At 41.8% G+C, this 18,686-nt stretch overlaps 1 protein-coding gene across 2 annotated transcripts in view; it reads right to left on the bottom strand.

The window, feature by feature from the left end:
- NEK10 (NIMA related kinase 10) overlaps positions 1-18,686 on the bottom strand; it is a 144,662-nt gene that overhangs the window by 14,508 nt on the left and 111,468 nt on the right. For both annotated transcript variants that reach the window (XM_070433299.1, XM_070433300.1), the window contains 2 exons: positions 9,590-9,690; positions 3,234-3,344 (listed from right to left, as the gene is read on the bottom strand). In XM_070433299.1, the coding sequence (XP_070289400.1) occupies positions 3,234-3,344; positions 9,590-9,690 (212 nt within the window). The remainder of the gene's footprint in view (positions 1-3,233; positions 3,345-9,589; positions 9,691-18,686) is intronic.

Below are 18,686 nucleotides of genomic sequence, written 5' to 3'. Positions count from 1 at the left end.
TGTGTTTTTTCAATCTCCATGTAGCCAAACACTACACTTTAGAAAAAAATACAGTTCTATCCTTTTACTTTCCTGAAAACTTGGGTGTTAAGGGAGTTCGTTGCTGCTTGTTTAGTTTCTAGACCACTTTAGTGAAAACATTAGAAAATATCTGTATTTTTTAAAAGATGTGATTCGTATTCATTCATATTGATACTTTCTATTCTAATTTGAGTGACTATCTGCTATCTTGTTTTTTCTCCTTCCTCCCATACTGGAAGTTCTAGTTCTCAGAGACACCTACACAATGACTCGGATGCTTTATTCCTCTGCAGCTCTGGCCAAGGTGGAGCCCACTGGACTGAAGAAGCACCTCAGGTGAGTTATGAATAAGGACCTTCATTTGTTAGAAAAGGGATTTTCCTTTTCATTTATTTATTTTTAATTCCTCTCTATAGCCTGCTGGGTCATAGCCACAGTGATCCCGTAACGACTCCTTCAGACTAGAGACCTGTCCCTAAGTTTCAGGAGAAGTTCCAGAGGGGAAGGTGGAAATCAAATGCATTTGAGGTGCCCTCACCATTCACTGCTTCCAGGGCCCTGGTGGGTGACCGTGTCAGTCAAAGGCTAGTTGGCCACTCTTCTGTGGTTGTACAGGGGATGAAAAATCCATCTCTGAACAAAAGTCATCATTAACAAGAGATTGTGCCAGAAAGGAGGAAAAACAAAGGCCACTGGTTTTTCTCATTTAGATTTAGGTGGGGCAGAAGGGCTTCCTTCTATATTCATATGTGAATATATTATATAGAACCAACATAGAATATATTATATGGAATATATGTGGAATATATTCTATATTCAACAACTACACATCAAGCACCTACCATGTGCCAGGCACTGTGCAAGACCCTGAGGGAATCAAAGAAGAATAAGACACATTTACTGCCTTTGGGAAAAACAGGAAAGTAAGGCAGATGACAAGGTACTTAAAACACAGCAATATGTGTGAGAAGGGCCTGAAGTATGGGGAAAGGGAGATGAATTCTGGACAGGGAAATGATGGAAGGTTTTTATGAAGGAGTTGGCTTCTCAGTTCAGTGGCGAAGGATAGAAAATATGTTGACATCCCAGGATGAAGATTTCTTTAGCACCTAGGAGATGAGGACCAACTGACTCAGGAGGGTAGACACCATGGTGCGTGAACCACCACAAGCTCCTGTCAGAGGAGGGGACCGGAGCTCTCTTCATAGGAGAATTTAATCTGCCTCTTAACCAAGGTGAAATTAAAGATGAATTGATGTCCCTTTGGGTCCCCTCACCCATGCTCCCTGAACACCCGCCACCACCCATCCATCCCTGCTTCTACCTCCCCAGACCAAGGACAGAAGGCAGGTGCTCTAATGAGAGATGCCGCCATAATACAGAAGCAGGCAGATACGGTTGGGGTGCAATTTAACGAAAGGAAGTCTCTCTTCTATTAGGAGAGAAAAGACAGCAGGGAAGGGATCAAAAGTGAAAACCTAAGTAATCAAAGAGAAAATGATTTGCTTGGAAGACACGCACGGATGGAAAATTACTTCGGGGGAAGAGCCGCACCACCTTTGTGCACCAGACCGTTCGTGTCTGGCGCTTTCATCTCCTAAAGCTGGGATTTCTGTTCAAATGAGTTTTGTGTACAACCAGGGTTATTCTGAATATCATTTTAATAAGGATATAAAAACCTTTTCATCTTTTCAGGGGAGATTGGAGCTTCTGTCTTTTTAAAATCTATTTATTGGTATGAGTGAGATGATACAGAAATATATTAAAATAAATATTGATCTGCGGCCTCCCCCACTTCTGTTCTGATCTCCCCCAGCTTTGTTGCTTGGCCTTATTTGCCAACACAGCCCATGGAAGAAACCCGGCTCTCTAATCTCTGGTGAGGCGGGCTTAGGCTTTGTTTACCTGCTTCTGTGCCTTTTATTTTTTCCATCTCCTGTGTGTGTATGTGCAGCCACCACCGATGTAAGGTAACAGAGCCAACACACTGTCTGAATTTCTTATCAAAGAGCCTAAATAATGAGCACATTTATGTCTAAAATTGGAGACACTGAAGGAAAAAGAAACCCTAAGAAATGTCATTAGAATCATGACTGTGCCAACGTTTAAGTATCTGATGAAACTTTTTAAAATTATATGAAAATGGAGTGGGACCAAGGATCTGTACCCAGGTGGGCCCGAACTGCCCGGGCCTTGGGTCTTTTGGGGACAGGTATGGGAGCTTATGACCATCTTCACGACTGTATTAAAATGCTATTGAGCAGGACAAAGGGATTTCCTGTCACCATGTTGTTAAACAGAAACAAACCATTTTCTTCCTGTCTGGTTGACTTGACCTCGTTGTGACTTAGTTTCTGAATGTATGAATAGAAATATTTACTAGCACCTGAAGTCTAGGAAGTGGCAGAATGTCAAGATGGAAAGAACCTTACAAATAGTTCAGCCTATTTGTAAGGTTCTCAGAGGTGATAAAAAATCATGGTTGAGATGGTTACGTGACTTGCTCAGACTGGCAAAGCTCAATTTAGGGACTTGTTGAAGAACATTCTAGTAAAAAATTGGGATAGAGTTCTCTAAAACAAGATTAAAGTCTATTTAGAGTAAAAATATTTACTAACATTTAGTCTTAGGAAAACATGCAATAATATGGAAAGAACTTTCTGCTGGTCTTCTGAGAATAGTGACTTCAGACATAAAGGTGAGAAAATGAGAAGCAAAGACATATTCTTGACTTAGTGTCTGAAGCAATGTGAATGTTTGTCCCCCCCAAATTCATATGTTGAAACCAATCCCCAAGGTGATTGTATTACGAGGTGGGACCTTTGAGAGGTAATTAGGTCAGAGGAAGGAAGCCTTCTGTAAGTGCTCTTATTTTAAAAAATGCCTTTATAACAGGGGCCTAGGTGGGCTCCCCTGTCTCCTCTGTCACGTGTGGATGCAATGAAAAGTAGACAGTCTACAACCTCGAAGAGGGTCCTCAGGCTGGCACCCTGATCTTCAACTTCCAGCTTCCAGAACTGTGGACAATAAATCTCTGTTGTTCATAAGCTCCTTGGTTTATGGTGTTTTTGTTATAGCAGCCTGAATGGACTAAGAAAATAATAAGACCCTTTAATAGAGGAGAGAGTAACAGGCAAAGGAGGTGGGAAATTTAACTCAAAGGATGTGTTTTTGTTAGCCAAAGAAGAATTCCTAAATGTAGAATACCATACCTTTTTAATTTCAGATTTCAAATTACAAGGGTTACTCTGCTGGCTGAAGAGGGATTTCTTGAATCTCTCTATAACCCTTCTTTTCAAATTGTGGTGCAACGCTGGAGGAAGCTGTATAAAGTGAGAAAACAATCATTATAAGCAAATTGTTCACACTGCACAGCTGACTGACTCCGGGGAAGCATTTACTGGGGGTCAGTGTTCGCTCAACAGGACTAAATTAAGAATTTAAATTGTACTCCAAATAGCATGAGTCTATGTTGCAATTTTTAATTCTATAATCCAGAAAAAATATATTACTCTGCTGCCTTTCAAAAGGCTGCTTAATTTATCTTACTGTTCTTTCATTGTATTGACATTCTTTTTCATATAACAACTAAATTATATTAATTGCACATATAAATTGACTTTTGTAAAGAACAGACTTGACGAGGAAGAATGTATTCTATCAGGCATTTAGGTGTCTGGCTCATGCTCATAGGCAAAAACCATGCTTACTCTCTACCCAAGGCCCTGTCCTGAAGGCTCTCATACTTAGGACCAGGAAGCACATACCTGCATTAGCACATAATCAGATGCCTGCCTGGGAGTGCTCCTGAGTATACAGCTGGACACTGTAGAGACCAGTCTTATCAAGAAGGAGAGAATGGCCCTAGCTGGTTTTGCTCAGTGGATAGAGCCTTGAACTGCAGACTGGAGGGTCCCAGGTTCAATTCTGGTTGGGGGCACGTGCTCGGATTGCGGGCTCCATCCCCAGTGGGGGGTGTGCAGGAGGCAGTCGATCGGTGATTCTCTTTCATCATTGATGTTTCTATCTCTCTCTCTCCCTTCCTCTCTGATCTCAATAAAAATATCAAAATATATATATAATAGCCTCTAAAAATAAAAAAATGAGAGAGAGAGAGAGAGAGAGAGAGAGAGAGAGAGAGAGAAGGAGAGAATGAATTAGTACACATGAGGGCCAAGCCAGGATGAGTTAGGTTTAATAAGTAAGTAGTTGGAAGTCACTGCAGAATCTTAGAAAATGTGGGATTGGATGTCAATGGGGATTTCAAAAAATTGGTTTTTTTACTACTTTGCAGGTCGGATTTATACAAGGAAATCAAAGGTCCTAAAAAGCACAGAGGGGTAAAGTGAAGTTTGGGAGATGGATAACAGAGAAAAAATAGGGTCAACATGATAAGGAGTCTCCTGGTGAAAATGGCATTTGGTTTGTTGAAATATGGAGAGGTCTTGCAAGGAGAGGAAAAGGAACCAGTAAGAAAAATGAAAGACTAAATAGGAAGAAAAATGTGGTAGTAGGAACTCTAACGATTTAAAAGAAAACACAGAGCTCAGATCAAAAGAAAGAGTAATGTAGCAGAGATGATTATTACTCCACCCCCCTCTTACAGTTTTAGTTTGGTGCCATGTGACTACTTGTGACCAGTGAAAATGACATGTGTCATTCTAAGATTAAGGCCATGCAAAACCAATGTTCTTCCTCCATCCCTGCCCCTCCTCTAGGGCAAGAAGCTTGGAGTCCTGATGCCAGAGCCACAGGTGAATGACAGCCAACGTTAGCTGAGTGAGAAGTAGACCTCTATTGTGACAAGTCAAGAGACTCCAGGGTGCATCTGTTAGTGCAGCATCACTTAACATATCCTGACTAATACAATGGACATCTATTATTCAAGTTCCACAAAACAGGGAGATATATAAAAGGTAATAGTAGAGCACTGAACAGGGTCTACAGGAGCTCACAACCACTGATTTTACAGCAAAGAAAAACTATTCATAAGCTCAAACACAATAGAATATGGGATCCATTATGAAGCATGGTAATGATATAAAATAAGAATAATGCAATTGAAAAAAGTTTTAAAATGCATCTATAATCCTAGTTAATCCTCTGACTTTGCTTGAGTCAAAGCAGTTTAATTACAGAAGAATTAAGATGGGAGATTCAGAAGCCCTTCAGTGTACCCTGAAAGGTTTTATAGGTTGACTGCACTGAACCTCTGCTGATCTACTTTTACATCAATATTATGGCTTGTTTTACCTTGAGCCAGACGCGATTACTATTTCCTACCCCAGGCAAAAAGTCGTAATTAATGCTGTCCTTTAATAAAAAGGGGAAATCAAGAAATGTAGAGAGACAGATTTCTCAGCATTAATGAGCAAACAGTTGGAAGACAGATGAGAAGGAAAATGAGTATAAATGACATTTGTGTGCATGAGAGACTAGCAAAAGTGGGTGAATTTAACCTGAAGTGCATCAGACTATGAAGAGAGAGCATGTGCATGCTTTCCTAGCAAGGGGGTGATGGGTTGGAGTGGAAAAGAGATGGGGAAAGTGCCTGAGCGAGATACTTTTGAATTTGATAATTTCCTACTGTTACCCACCAGAAGTTGCCACTTCCCTAAGTTAAACACCAGGTGGCAGTGTTGGCCTGGTACTGTCTAGTAGCTGCCCAGCATGGTCCCCACTGTCAGAGAGAAAGGCAGAAAGTCTGTTCTGATACACCTAATTGTCTGCTATGGCAAACTTTTGAAGATGTGAATCATCAGTGGTCCATAGATTCCTTTAAAGGTGGCTTACCCCAGTACTGGCAGCTACCAGTATCAACTTACTAATTCAGATGCTCGTAAAATCCTTATTATTTATTTAACTTAATGAGCCTTATTTTACTTCTCCTGATGGCTTGAATTAATCCTCATGAAAACTTTCTTGAGTAAGCTAAAATTCCATCAACCTAAGATTCATATTCATACACAGGGCGGTATTAAAAAGATATTGTATCTTATTAGAATAACTATCACTGGACAGCACTGCATCTTTAAAGTTTTCACGAAAGAATTTAAAATTTTACCCAGTTGCAGATGACATAAGTATAAAAATATATAAAAACTATAGTACTAAGAATAAAACATGAATACCTATGATTTCTATGTGCCAGGCGCTCTGATTACTCTTTTATGCACAATAAGGCACGTTTTTCCTACAACAAACTTATAAAGCAGGTACTATTTTATATGTGAGGAAAATGGAGCTTAAAGGCATTACATAACATGCAAGGATGCTTCCTGAGGTAGTGAGTCCTCTTGCACAACCAATAATCTGGAGCAAATAGCGTCACCACAAGCTGTACTGTAGTATAGTACTTTATCATTTGTAAACATCTCATGGTCTTTCTTTTCTTTATCACAATAGCCCCATAAGCTGCCTGAATTTTACTGATGAAAGAAATGAGTCTAGAAAAGATAATGACTCACACGTCAAAAAGCTTGATTTTCATTTGTTTGTTTTCACTACAAAGTAACAAAAGGGAAAATGAAATCCGATACATATGTTTTATAGTAGGTTTTCCCAAACTTGCTTAATATATGGATTCTTTTTAAAGAACATCATTCTCTAGTATCTCCAAGAATACATCGGCAGACCATTTGGAGTCCGTGGGGCTCCATCTGATAGTGACTTAATATCTTTTCCATAATAAAAACCCTATTCTGACATATTACTGCTTTAAGAGATTTCTCTAAATGCTAAAGTAAAATGTGCCAAGATTATCATCAAAATAAATACACAGAATGTAAGACTTTCTCTTAGAATTTACAAACCCTGCAAGCCTGAGTTCGTTTGAGAAACACAGTGTTACCCTAAATTCTATTTAACCTGTTGCCCTCGCCATTAGGACCCAGAAGATCCAGCTGCGAGGGTGTGGATGGTTCTCTTTCCATCCGTCATCACTTATGGGAAAGGCAGTATGTTTCACAGTCCATAGTGCAACTTGCATCTGAGGACGGCACAGTGCTCTTCCCAACCAGATATTTTTGTTCTGTTGGCAACGTTTGTGGTTGATAAGATAGAGATGCAAAATGCAAAGCAGCTCTGGCCAAACTGCCTGTCTGTTCTCTGGGAGACAGATGTTTAATTCTTGAAAGTAGCTCTATGCTAATTTTCAAAGCATTTATTTAACAAAACAACCAAACCCTAAATGCTGAGTTACATCCAAAGCTGATGTTGGCTAGGCAGGTCTTACCTAAGGGAAAACACACAGAGACTCAGCTAAAAGGTAACATATGTACTTGGTCACCTGATATACCCAGAGATTGACTTTGGCTTCCAGCGATGGAAATGAACCACTGATTTCATTCTCAGCTTTTTGGTCTTAAGATTACATCTCAGCGTTGATTAAAACATGTCAAATCAGTGAAGGCAGGGTAAGGATTTTAACATCCTGCCTTTTAAAATAGTTGCTCTTGGATGATTTCTACAGATCTGTCTCCATGGAAACTGGAGAGAAAAGGCCACCTCCAGCCAAAAGTGAACCGTTTCCCCTGTCAGGTCATCTGCTGGCTGTCAGGAGGGACCGGCCCGGCCCTGCAATCCGGGTTGGCCTCCACAGCAGAAGTCTGAGAGTTTGACTAGTAAATAAATGTGTGGACAAGAAGATTTTTTTTGTTGATTCATTTTGTCTTGTCAATTCCATTTTACTTTGAGCAATTGGCAGAGAGAGAGAAAGTGATCTTGGTCTTAAACCTCCAGCAAATTCACTAGTATAATGGTTAGACTTGTCTTTGTCTCCTGTGTTTGAAAGGCATTGACTTTAGTTAGCCCTGTAATGTAAAGTTCCCCAAAGAGGAATCATTCCTTACTATGTGCAACGTCATAAACTTTAAAGGGTCCTGGAAATGCAATTTAAAAAACCACAATGGTTATATCTGAACTTACAGCAAGGAATGCCATCTTGCCAAAAAAATGTGAAACCATTTGTTATGCTGGCAGTGTGAGAGTATAATGGTAAGATCATCTTAATAGTTTCATTCTTGCTTTAAAATAGGTTGAAATCTAATAAAGTTATAGAATACATCCATTAAAAAGTTTTTTATTATATATAAATTAGCAAGACAGGCATATGAACACTGTATTTAAATTTCAAAGGATATTTTCTCTCAATTTATGAGTTAATCATTGAGGCAACCAATAAGCTATTTAAAGCTATTTCCATAACACTGAAGTTAAGAATGCTTTCCCCATATATCTATGTCAGTATTTAAGTGGAAACGCAATTTTGAATATAATATCTGTACTCAATAGAGATGTGGCACATTATATTTGATTTATTAACCAAGTCCCCCACCCCCATCCTCCTATTGAGAACTTGTAGATGGGGAGGTCCCAGAGAAAGGTCTCCCATGTCTGCCCGCTTCCCCCAGGTTATATGTGCCAGCTGTCAATTTATTGCTTCTTAGCTCCAAATACACCCTTCACAGCCCTGCTTGGGATACTGGACTACTTCTCCCCTGCCAGCTGGCAGGATGGTCAGCTGTATCAGAGAGGGCGCTGAAGGGATGCACTGAAAAGACAGTGGAGGAGGGCGGAGCTTGTCCCTGCTCCCAGGGATGCTCCTGCCTTGCCCCGGGCCTTTAGCATGAAGCAGTCAGAGCAATGGGGTCCCCCCAGCCAGATTCAACCCTGCAGGTGGCTTCCCAGAGAGTCCCTGGGGCGGCACCTACCCGTGGGCAGCCTCCTGGTCCTGTAGAGGGCACTCCCCATCACGCCATGCTCACGTGCTGATTTCCAGCAAGTTCCATGGTAGGACACCTCCTCATCGGTGGCTCACCCCAACCCCCTGAGGGAGGCTGCCCTGCGAGTTTCCCTAGAACAGCACCTCCGTGGACTTCTCTGACCTTTCCAGGGCGGTCCAGACCTCAGCCCAGGCTGGGATGTCCCCTTCTATTCTGTCCCTTTTGTGTGCTCTGCCTCGGGACTTTAAGTAGTGACTCCCCTCTCTGCTCCTCCTTTATTTTCTAGATTTCTCTTCCTCTCCTTAGTAGACAAACCAAGCCAGACACACTTCTGTAAGTACATGGTAGCCATTTTTAAACAGTGCTCGCTTCCCCGGGGCCAGACAGTTGCTGAGGTTTAGAAAAAGGGAGTTTTCACAATCCTGCATTTTCTGTGCTTACAGTTTACATTTCTCTGAGATGTCCTGGTTTTAAGCCAGCATCCTCAGGATTTGTGGTTGGACATTACTTTCCTCTTTCCTGCCTGCAGTAAAGCTGTTTCAAAAGCCCATCTCGGTCCTCACTTTCACCCCACACTGACGGCACATTCGCACTGAAGTTTGGTTTGGGTTGGGCACTAACAGTGAAAGAGCAGGGAGGAGGTCACAGGGAAAACCAGCCATGTTTGCTTTCTTTATTCTATCTCCCTAGCTCTGCTGCTAAGCCATAATGTCCCCAGATATTTGTAGCTGGGGAGGATAAAAACAAGTACTCACTCAACTAAACGTTCCACGAAGTCTGTAAAGCAATATTAGCAGCAGATTTATATTTAAGATGAGGAGGAAATGAAAGGCCAAAACACTGACCTGCGTGATGTAGATGATTTTGTGCAGCTGAATTAAGATCTGCTGAATGGGATCACTGATCTGACGGACTTTCCTCTGGGATACAGCGATGCCTGCAGATGCTGTGGATGATACGTTTTCAGTTAGTCAAGACCCTGGTTGTCTCTCTTAAAAGTGATTATTAGTAGAAAATGGGGTAAAATTCTGAAATAAAAGTTAAGCAAAGACCTTCATCCTACCAATGAGACAATATGTAGGGACCTTGTAACACTTCAATATTTTATAATAGGAGATGCACAAGTTCTTCCTTTTACTTCTCGGACTTCTACTTTCTAACATCTGGAAGACCAGTTATCTCTTGGAATTTTGCCTGCAATTACATGAGGCTGCCACCAGGAGTCAGTGGCAGCCATTGAAAAGCTGGGATTCAGATATGTGCAGTTAAGAAAATATCATGTTTTTTTGTTTTCTTTTATTATTATTATTATTATTATTATTGCTTAAAGTATTACAAAGAGTATTACATATGTCTCCTATTTTTCCCCCCTTGACATTCCCCCAGCGAATATCATGTTTTTAAGTGTTTAATTCATTTATGCAAACACTGAATAGACAATCTTACAGAGAGAGGAAAAAAATCCCCCCAATAAAAAAATTCTAAGTAACAAAAGTTCAAATTAAGTAACTTTCAAACTCTTGATTATTACAAATTATAATTTTCACCTGGATTTCTGTCCAGGTCTCAATAGGACACATTTATAATTTATCCCAAATTCTCATCATAGAGCTACACTACTTTCACAGTTTTAGGCAAGGTTGGTGTCAAATACTATTTTCTTTATGGGTATCTTTATTGAGTTAATTAAGACATTCATGCAAGAAACAATCTAGTTCTAGTTCATCTGCATTTAATACTTTGTTTAAATGTTTAAAATTTAAAGGATCTATCTTCCCTAAAAACTGTGTCTAACTCCTTTTAAGCACTAATTACTTGACCATTAGAATGAAGTTTCATAAATTACTCTTGGGGTAAAAAGGTGAAGGTAAATCAGAAAGAATTAAGATAGCTCTAAAACAGAAAACAGAGAGCTGGAGCTACAGCCTGCAGAGATGACTGAGAGTACATGTGCCATATTTTCTCCAGTGGTGGTTTCTTGCCGAAACAATTGTGAAAACGCAACTGTTTGTCCCGTGGTCGGCAAACTGTGGCTCGCGAGCCACATGCAGCTCTTTGGCCCCTTGAGTGTGGCTCTTCCACAAATTACCACATGCGGGCGCGTACATACAGTGCGATTGAAACTTCGTGGCCCATGCGCAGAAGTCGGTATTTTGTGGAAGAGCCACACTCAAGGGGCCAAAGAGCCGCATGTGGCTCGCGAGCCATGGTTTGCCGAGCCGCAGTTTGCTGACCACTGGTCTAGACCCATAGCAAAAATTAGAGACCATGTAATGTGGCCAAGTTGATGTTGCACCAGGAATATTAACTTGGCATTTTCATAAACTAAACAGCTTAGTTCTTGATCATTTTTATGTTGCCCACTTTATGTTTTTGATATGTGGACTTCATACTTCTAGGAAACGAGTTACAATCTCCCAGCCTGGCAGAGTGTTCTTAGATTTGTGATGACATTTTGAGTGGGATGTCACATGGGTTTGACTCTACCTTGCCACAAGAATGTGCTCAGGAGAGAAACCAAGATGGCGGCATAGGAAAACACCGGAAATTGCTGCCTCCGACAACAACTTCAAAAATACAACTAAAAGACAGAACGGTCATCATCCAGAACCACAGGAAGGCTGGCTGAGTGGAAATTCTACAACTAGAAGGAGAGAGAAGAACACACAGACTCAGAGGAGCTACGAAAGTAAAGTGCAGAGGTACGGAGGCTCCGGCGCGCGGGGAAAGGGGCTGGCACCTGAGGACGCGGCTGTCTTTTTGAATCGGGAGGGAGTCACAAGCTCCCGACTGCTCTGAACTCCGGTTCCGGGAAATCTCTGGGGTCCCAGGGCTCATACGGGGAGAAACTGGACTGTCTGGCAGCAGGCAGAACTCAGGACTTGAGGGGGGCTTTCCCTCAGAGGTGCTGGCAGCGATTACCGGGACACTGAGACGCACGGCCCCTTAGGGCAGGGCTGAGAATCAGCCATAGCTGCTTGCTCCGCCCTGTTGATTCCGAGACCCCGCCCCATCCAGGCTGCTGCAAAGACTTTTGCATATGAATGCCTGGGTCCTTTGCTAACTGAAAATTACCTAACAAATTGCAGCTGGGCCAGACAGACCCAGAACTTCCAAGAGAAGGCCCAAGGCCCCACAGCAGCTTGCATTGTTTCACAGCTGGGCCTCATCTGGGCACCTCCAAACTCCCCAAAAAGGAAGGGGAATCTGCATATCTCTTCATATCTCCTGCTGGGTAACCTCAGGAAGAGGCTTAATTAGCACCTCCTTAGATCCAAGAGCCAGTGTACCCAGTGGTCAGAGTGGGACCATCCAGATTACAACTCCTCAGATTCATAAGGAACACACTCAGGGGGCAGACTCAGTGAGCGCCAAAGCCCCACTGAAGCAAGTCTTGCCCCAGAAGGGTGTCTTCAGCACAGAAGTTCTCCCACTTGGGCACAGCTGATTCCCACTGACAATTGGCCTGGAGGTCAGTTCCTCCCAGTGACACCTAAAACAATCAAGGCATAACTACAACAAGACTGTGCACAAAGCCCACAAGGGGGTGCACCAAGAGTGTCCACCTCAGGTAACTGGGGAGGCTGAGCCACTGGGCCCTGTAGGACACCTAGCACACAAAACCACTCTACCAACACAGGGAAGCAGACAAAATTCGAAGACAAAGAAACAGGTCACAAATGACAGAAATGGAGGACAGCAAACGACTGGATATAGAGTTCAAAACCACGTTTCTAAGATTTTTCAAGAATTTTATGGAAACTGCCGATAAATGTAGTGAGATCCCCAAGAAATCTAGTGAGACTCTCGATGTTGTGATAAAGGACCAACTAGAAATTAAGCATACACTGACTGAAATAAAGAATATTATACAGACTCCCAACAGCAGACCAGAGGATCACAAGAATCAAGTCAAAGATTTGAAATATGAAGAAGCAAAAAACACCCAACTGGAAAAGCAAAATGAAAAAAGAATCCAAAAATACAAAGATAGTGTAAGGAGCCTCTGGGACAACTTCAAGTGTACCAACATCAGAATTATAGGGGTACCAGAAGAAGAGAGAGGGCAAGATATTGAAAACCTATTTGAAGAAATAATGACAGAAAACTTCCCCTACCTGGTGAAAGAAATAGACTTCCAAGTCCAGGAAGCGCAGAGAACCCCAAACAAAAGGAATCCAAAGAGGACCACACCAAGACACATCATAATTAAAATGCCAAGAGCAAAAGACAAAGAGAGAATCTTAAAAGCAGCAAGAGAAAGAAACACAGTTACCTACAAGGGAGTACCCATACGACTGTCAGCTGATTTCTCAACAGAAACCATGCAGGCCAGAAGAGAGTGGCAAGAAATATTCAAAGCGATGAATAGCAAGAACCTACAACCAAGATTACTTTATCCAGCAAAGCTATCATTCAGAATTGAAGGTCAGATAAAGAGCTTCACAGATAAGAAAAAGCTAAAGGAGTTCACCACCACCAAACCAGCATTATATGAAATGCTGAAAGGTATTCTTTAAGAAGAGGAAGAAGAAAAAGGAACTCTTACCATTTGCCACAGCATGGATGGAACTAGAGAGCATTATGCTAAGTGAACTAAGCCAGTCAGAGAAGGATAAATACCACATGATCTCACTCATTTGTGGAATATAATGAACATCATAAATTGATGAACAAGGACTGATTCAGAGACGGAGAGGCATTGATTGGACTGTCGGGCCTTGGAGGGAAGGTAGGGGAAGGTGGGGGTAAGGGGGAAAGATCAACCAAAGGACTTACATGCAAGCATATAGGTCTAACCAATGGACACAGACAACGGGGGGGGGGGGGGGGGGTGAGGGCATGAGCCGGTGGGGGGCAGGTAGGGGGTAACGTGGGTATAAGGACACATATGTAATATCTTAATCAATAAAAAAAATATTTTTAAAAAAAAAAGCAGAAAAAAAAAAAAAAGAATGTGCTCATCTGTGGCCCTAGATACAAAAACAGAGATGGTTAGCTAGAATGCCCATCTTCTGAATTACTCAATTACGCAAAATAACGTAAACTTGTTTTTCTTAAGAACCTTTGACTATTCTCCCTCAAGTCCATAGATCCTTGTCTTTGGAAAGTAGTTTTGATTGCTTACTCTCTAAAAAATAAATTAAAAATGTCTAATTACACATGTCCCTTGTAAAACAAGCAAACAAACATATTAACAACCTAAGTATTACAGAAGAGCAGGAGACCCCCTGGAACCACCACCCATCAGCCTCCTCCCCAGAGGTAGCCTCTGCTATCAGCTTGGTGTGTTGCCAAGTCACTTTTCCCTCCATTTACATACATAAGCTTTAACGTCACAACAGTATTTTTCAAACTGTGGTTGATCCTGAAACGAGTTTATTGGGCCATGACCAGCATTTTGAAAAATGGGATGGAATGAAGTGGAACAGGATAGAAAACTTTCAGAGTGCACTGCATGTAGCAAGAGTTCACTCATTCAAGATATAAAATGTGTTTCTTATTGAGGGTCATTGCCAAAAGATTTTGAGAACTACTATTGTAGAAAATCTACAGCATTAGCTTATGAATTCTTTCTCTTTTTAAAAATACATGGTGATACATCATAAGACTTGTTCGATTTTTTCTCATTCAGTCTGGCATGGAGATTCTTTTTGCCAACACAGAGTTCTGGCTCATTCTTCATACCCACTGTTGAGTAGCACTGAGCACTCTGCATGCAGCACAGTTTACTTAGCCACCTCTGTCTTGTGGGGGTTTTTTGGTTAATCCTCACCCAAGGATATTTTTCCATTTATTTTTAGGGGAAAACAAAGAGAAACATCAATGTGAGAGAGACACATCGATTGGTTGCCTCCTGCACAAGTCCCAACCAGGGCCCGGGCTGGGGAGGAGCCTGCAACAGAGGTATGTGCCCTTGACTGGACTCAAACCCAAGACCCTTCAGTCTGCAGACCAATGTTCTATCCACTGAGCCAAACCGCTAGGGTGTCACCTCTGTCTTGATGGGTACTGAGTTTGCTTTCAATTTCTCATGCTTATAAGTGATGCCACAGTGTGTACATGCACATGTCTCGTTGTCCATAATTACAAAAGGTCTTTCAGGGAAGTTGAGGAGAAATTAAATACTAGTTGGGCCTTCATGTATACATATTTCTTATTTTAACAAATACATTTTGAAGTGGCTAACTCAACTTTCACTCTGATCAGAAGAGAATCCATTTATCTATAACGTGATCAACATTATATATTATATTTCTCAATTCTACCAATCCGATTCTAGGAGTGTGTGTGTGTGTGTGTGTGTGTGTGTGTATCTGAAGGCAACGAGGTTATTATACTTCTTTGGTGAATTTCCTATTTGTGTCCCATGTGGTGTTGTTGTTGTTTTCTTATTTGTTTGTAAGTGCTCTTTACATATTCTGAATACTAATCCTTTTATTGCATTTTATATATTAAAAGCATTATCACGTAATCTGCTGCTTTTTTTCAATTTAAAGTTATTTCCCACTCCATCACCTAGATTAAAGGTAATGTTTAGTCTCAGGTACCACGAGAACAGTCGCTCGGGTACCTGCTGCTGCTGTATCATGGCAAAGCAGGACCCCATGACCAGTTCAGCACTCCTGGTGTGCTCTGGAAAATTTACTGAGATGTGAGTTATGGCTGGAGAGAAAAAGGAACTTTGAGACTGGAAATAATAAGAGGGAGTCTAGCTATAACATTTGCAAACTCTCTTGATTTCCTGAACAACTTCGGCTAATTCTGGGTATGAGAACTATTATTCTTTTCTACATGATCAAATCTTCATAATTTCCTATATTCCCTCACCCCAAAATGTATACTTAAGCTCTTAATAATTTTAGGAAAACAAAAAGGGATAAAAATCCAAATAGATACCTTTCAAAACCTGTATTTCTTATTTAAATATGAATAACTACCAGGTTCATGGCAAATGTTAGCCATATCATTTTGAGATTTAAAGCATTCTCTCTCAATAAATCTTTCAGATCAGTACACTGAAAACACTATGCATCCTAACTATTCACGCAAAAAGCATTAGGCCTTTGTCACCTGTGCCGTGCACTATCTTCTGCTTGATTAGGTCCTGGCACGTTACAATACCAGGTCAGTCATGGCCCATCCCTGTTCTCTGAGACTTGATTTACACTATACACCCAATCTATTTATTTATTTTATATATTTTTTTATTGATTTTTTTACAGAGAAGAAGGGAGAGGGATAGAGAGTTAGAAACATCGATGAGAGAGAAACATCGATCAGCTGCCTCCTGCATACCCCCTACTGGGGATGTGCCCGCAACCAAGGTACATGCCCTTGACCGGAATCGAACCTGGGACCCTTCAGTCCGCAGGCCGACACTCTATCCACTGAGCCAAACCAGTTAGGGCTCCACTCTATTAAAACTACAGCTCACAGTGCAAGCTGTTAATTGCTATAAACTGAGCAAAAGATGGATTACATTGTATTCCCCCAGTTGACCAAGATATAGTATCAACCTACTATTTTCCTGAATTCTCTCTGCTGAGAGTCAGCAATTTTTGAACAACTGGAGGATAGAAAGTTTCAGGCAGGAGCTCCCTGAAGAAGTGAAAAATATTTTCCCTTTGTGAATGGGGCTGAAACATACACGGGCTTCGCTCTTTTGGACCAACTTCTCCGTTAAAAGACAATACGACCTTTTACATTTAAGTATGGTGGACAGATTCACTCTGGTTTCTTTCCTTCACTTTTAAGTAAGATGAAATGAAGTAACTGAATTGTAGTTCAAATCTACAAATATTCAACAATCAACTTCTGTGCTTAGAAGTTGAACAAAGGACCATGGGAAGTTCACCCAAACAACCGTGGAATGGAGGGCGAAGAGTTATAAAAAGGTTCCTTTTGTGAAGCCCATGTAGAATGAGGAGGCTTTGGTATGAGGGAAGGTGGACTTGAGTGAAAGCTTCTGAGTAGAAGAAACATTTCCAGCAAAGGACAGGAGTCAGCTAAGTGGGGCCACCTCCGGAGAGCAGCTAGTGTCCAGTTTACCCAACGTGCAGTACAATGAGGAGGTGTGGGTACGGCTGGTGAGATAGCCAGGGACCATATATGATGGCGAGGAGCCATGCGGGACACTGTATTTCAGGGAAGGTGATCTCATGAGAAGAGGCCTAGAGTTGAAGTCAGAGGCTTGGCTTGGACTGGCATGTGTGACTGTCTGGGGGGAACAGGAGCCAAGGAGGGTGCGAAAGTATGGGCTCCAGTCACTGAGAGAGAACATCTGGTGGAAAGGGAGAGGGAAGTGAGAGAGAAGACCGGGAGCTTGGGCACGGAATCTTCCCATCATAGACCAACAGGGAGTGCTTGCAAGTAGGGCCAAGTCCCCCTAAAGCCATACCTGGTGGGATTTCCCACAAAATGGCAGGAGCTACATCAAAGTCTCAGCTTCTTTCACCCTCTGAGTGATCAGGCTCCCTTCAACCCCCTTGCATTTGAACCATAGGAGCTGTTTGAAGGCCAAAGAAGCAAGGCTGCTTTGAAGCCCTTCGCTCTTAAATTCTGACTTAGTTGCATTGATGTAATGCATTTCATCCTGCTCTCTCTCTCTCTCCTAGGTAGGGGGTCCCCAATTCTAAACTTGCTACCTCTTTAGTTATTCTGCAAAATATAAACTATAACCTCAATATTTTTAAAGTCAAAGTTCGTAGAAATGACTACACAATACACATGATAAGAGGCTGTCGAAAATGTTCCGTTGTATTATTTCCCACACTCCCTTTCCACCTCATGAACTCCCCTTGATGAGCAAGCAGAGTGCGACCAGCATTTCCCCAGGATGGAGTGGCAAAGAGGAACCAAGGAAAAGAGCAAGTACATTCCTGGGCTTAAAAAAATAATAATCTGTCTAAGCAGAAGTCAGAGAGATTCAAAAGAATAATTGCTGAATAAACTCATTTTCCCACCCTTCCTGAATGACATAAAGATTCTCTGAGGAGGGAGGATACAGAGAAAAGGAGAAAAGAAAGCCTCAGAAGAGACTCAAATTACAGCTCACCTTAGATGAAGTCTGGGTGGGAGCAGAAAGGAGGAAAGAATTGGTTGATGGAATTGTCTTTGAGTTTGGGGGTTCAGGAGGGCAAGACTGGGTGCTGGTTCCCAAGGGGAACTCTGAGAGGCCCTGGTCATGCAGAACTTACCTGCATCATCGGCAATGGCACGGGTTGGGAGGGGCCGCAGAGATAGCTCCCTGGGGTGTCAGAGACAAAGAGGCTGTGCTGAGATCTCAAATCTCCAGGCCCAGAAATGTCAGACTAACCTCCCAGCCCCTGGAAAAGGGAAGCCAACAGGGCGAGAGCTTTCCCTACAAAGGTCTTGCCTTCATTCCACAGCCACCGTGGAAACATGGACTGTCACGGGAAGTCAGGAGGGGCTGTGTCACGTCCCTGGATGCCAATGCGAAAGAGTAACCACGCTCGATAATCAGATCAGACCCCAGCACAGGTGGTCTCAAAGCCCCAGTACCATGACGCCAATTAAATCCTTGGCATAAAAATATCACCCCGGGAAGGAGAGAGAGAAGGGCAATCCTCGGTTTGTCTGACTGTGAACCTGATATAATTAAGAAATCACCAACACATTGACACTTAGATTTCGGGTACTTGACCATGTTTTCTGATATCTGGAAGGGAGCTCAATATAACAATTAAGGTCAGTGTTGGGAAAATACAGAAAGTTAAATTTTATTCCTGAATTTTTGGACTAAAAATAACATATGCATTTGGTCTGGTCTATACAGCCTGACTCTTCTCACTTAGTTATTTCTTATGCAATGCTACAATGACTAACCAAGTCATGCTGACTCATTTATTCCTGCTAAAGGGAACTATTTTTTTCTCTGAAAGTCAACTCGATTGATGAAGCCCAAATTCTCAAGAATAA

Source organism: Myotis yumanensis, unplaced genomic scaffold (assembly GCF_028538775.1).
Source record: "Myotis yumanensis isolate MYYU_CA2020_CCGP unplaced genomic scaffold, mMyoYum1.0.hap1 SCAF_14, whole genome shotgun sequence".
NCBI classification, from domain to species: domain Eukaryota; kingdom Metazoa; phylum Chordata; class Mammalia; order Chiroptera; family Vespertilionidae; genus Myotis; species Myotis yumanensis.
This window is presented reverse-complemented; position numbering and strand designations above follow the sequence as displayed.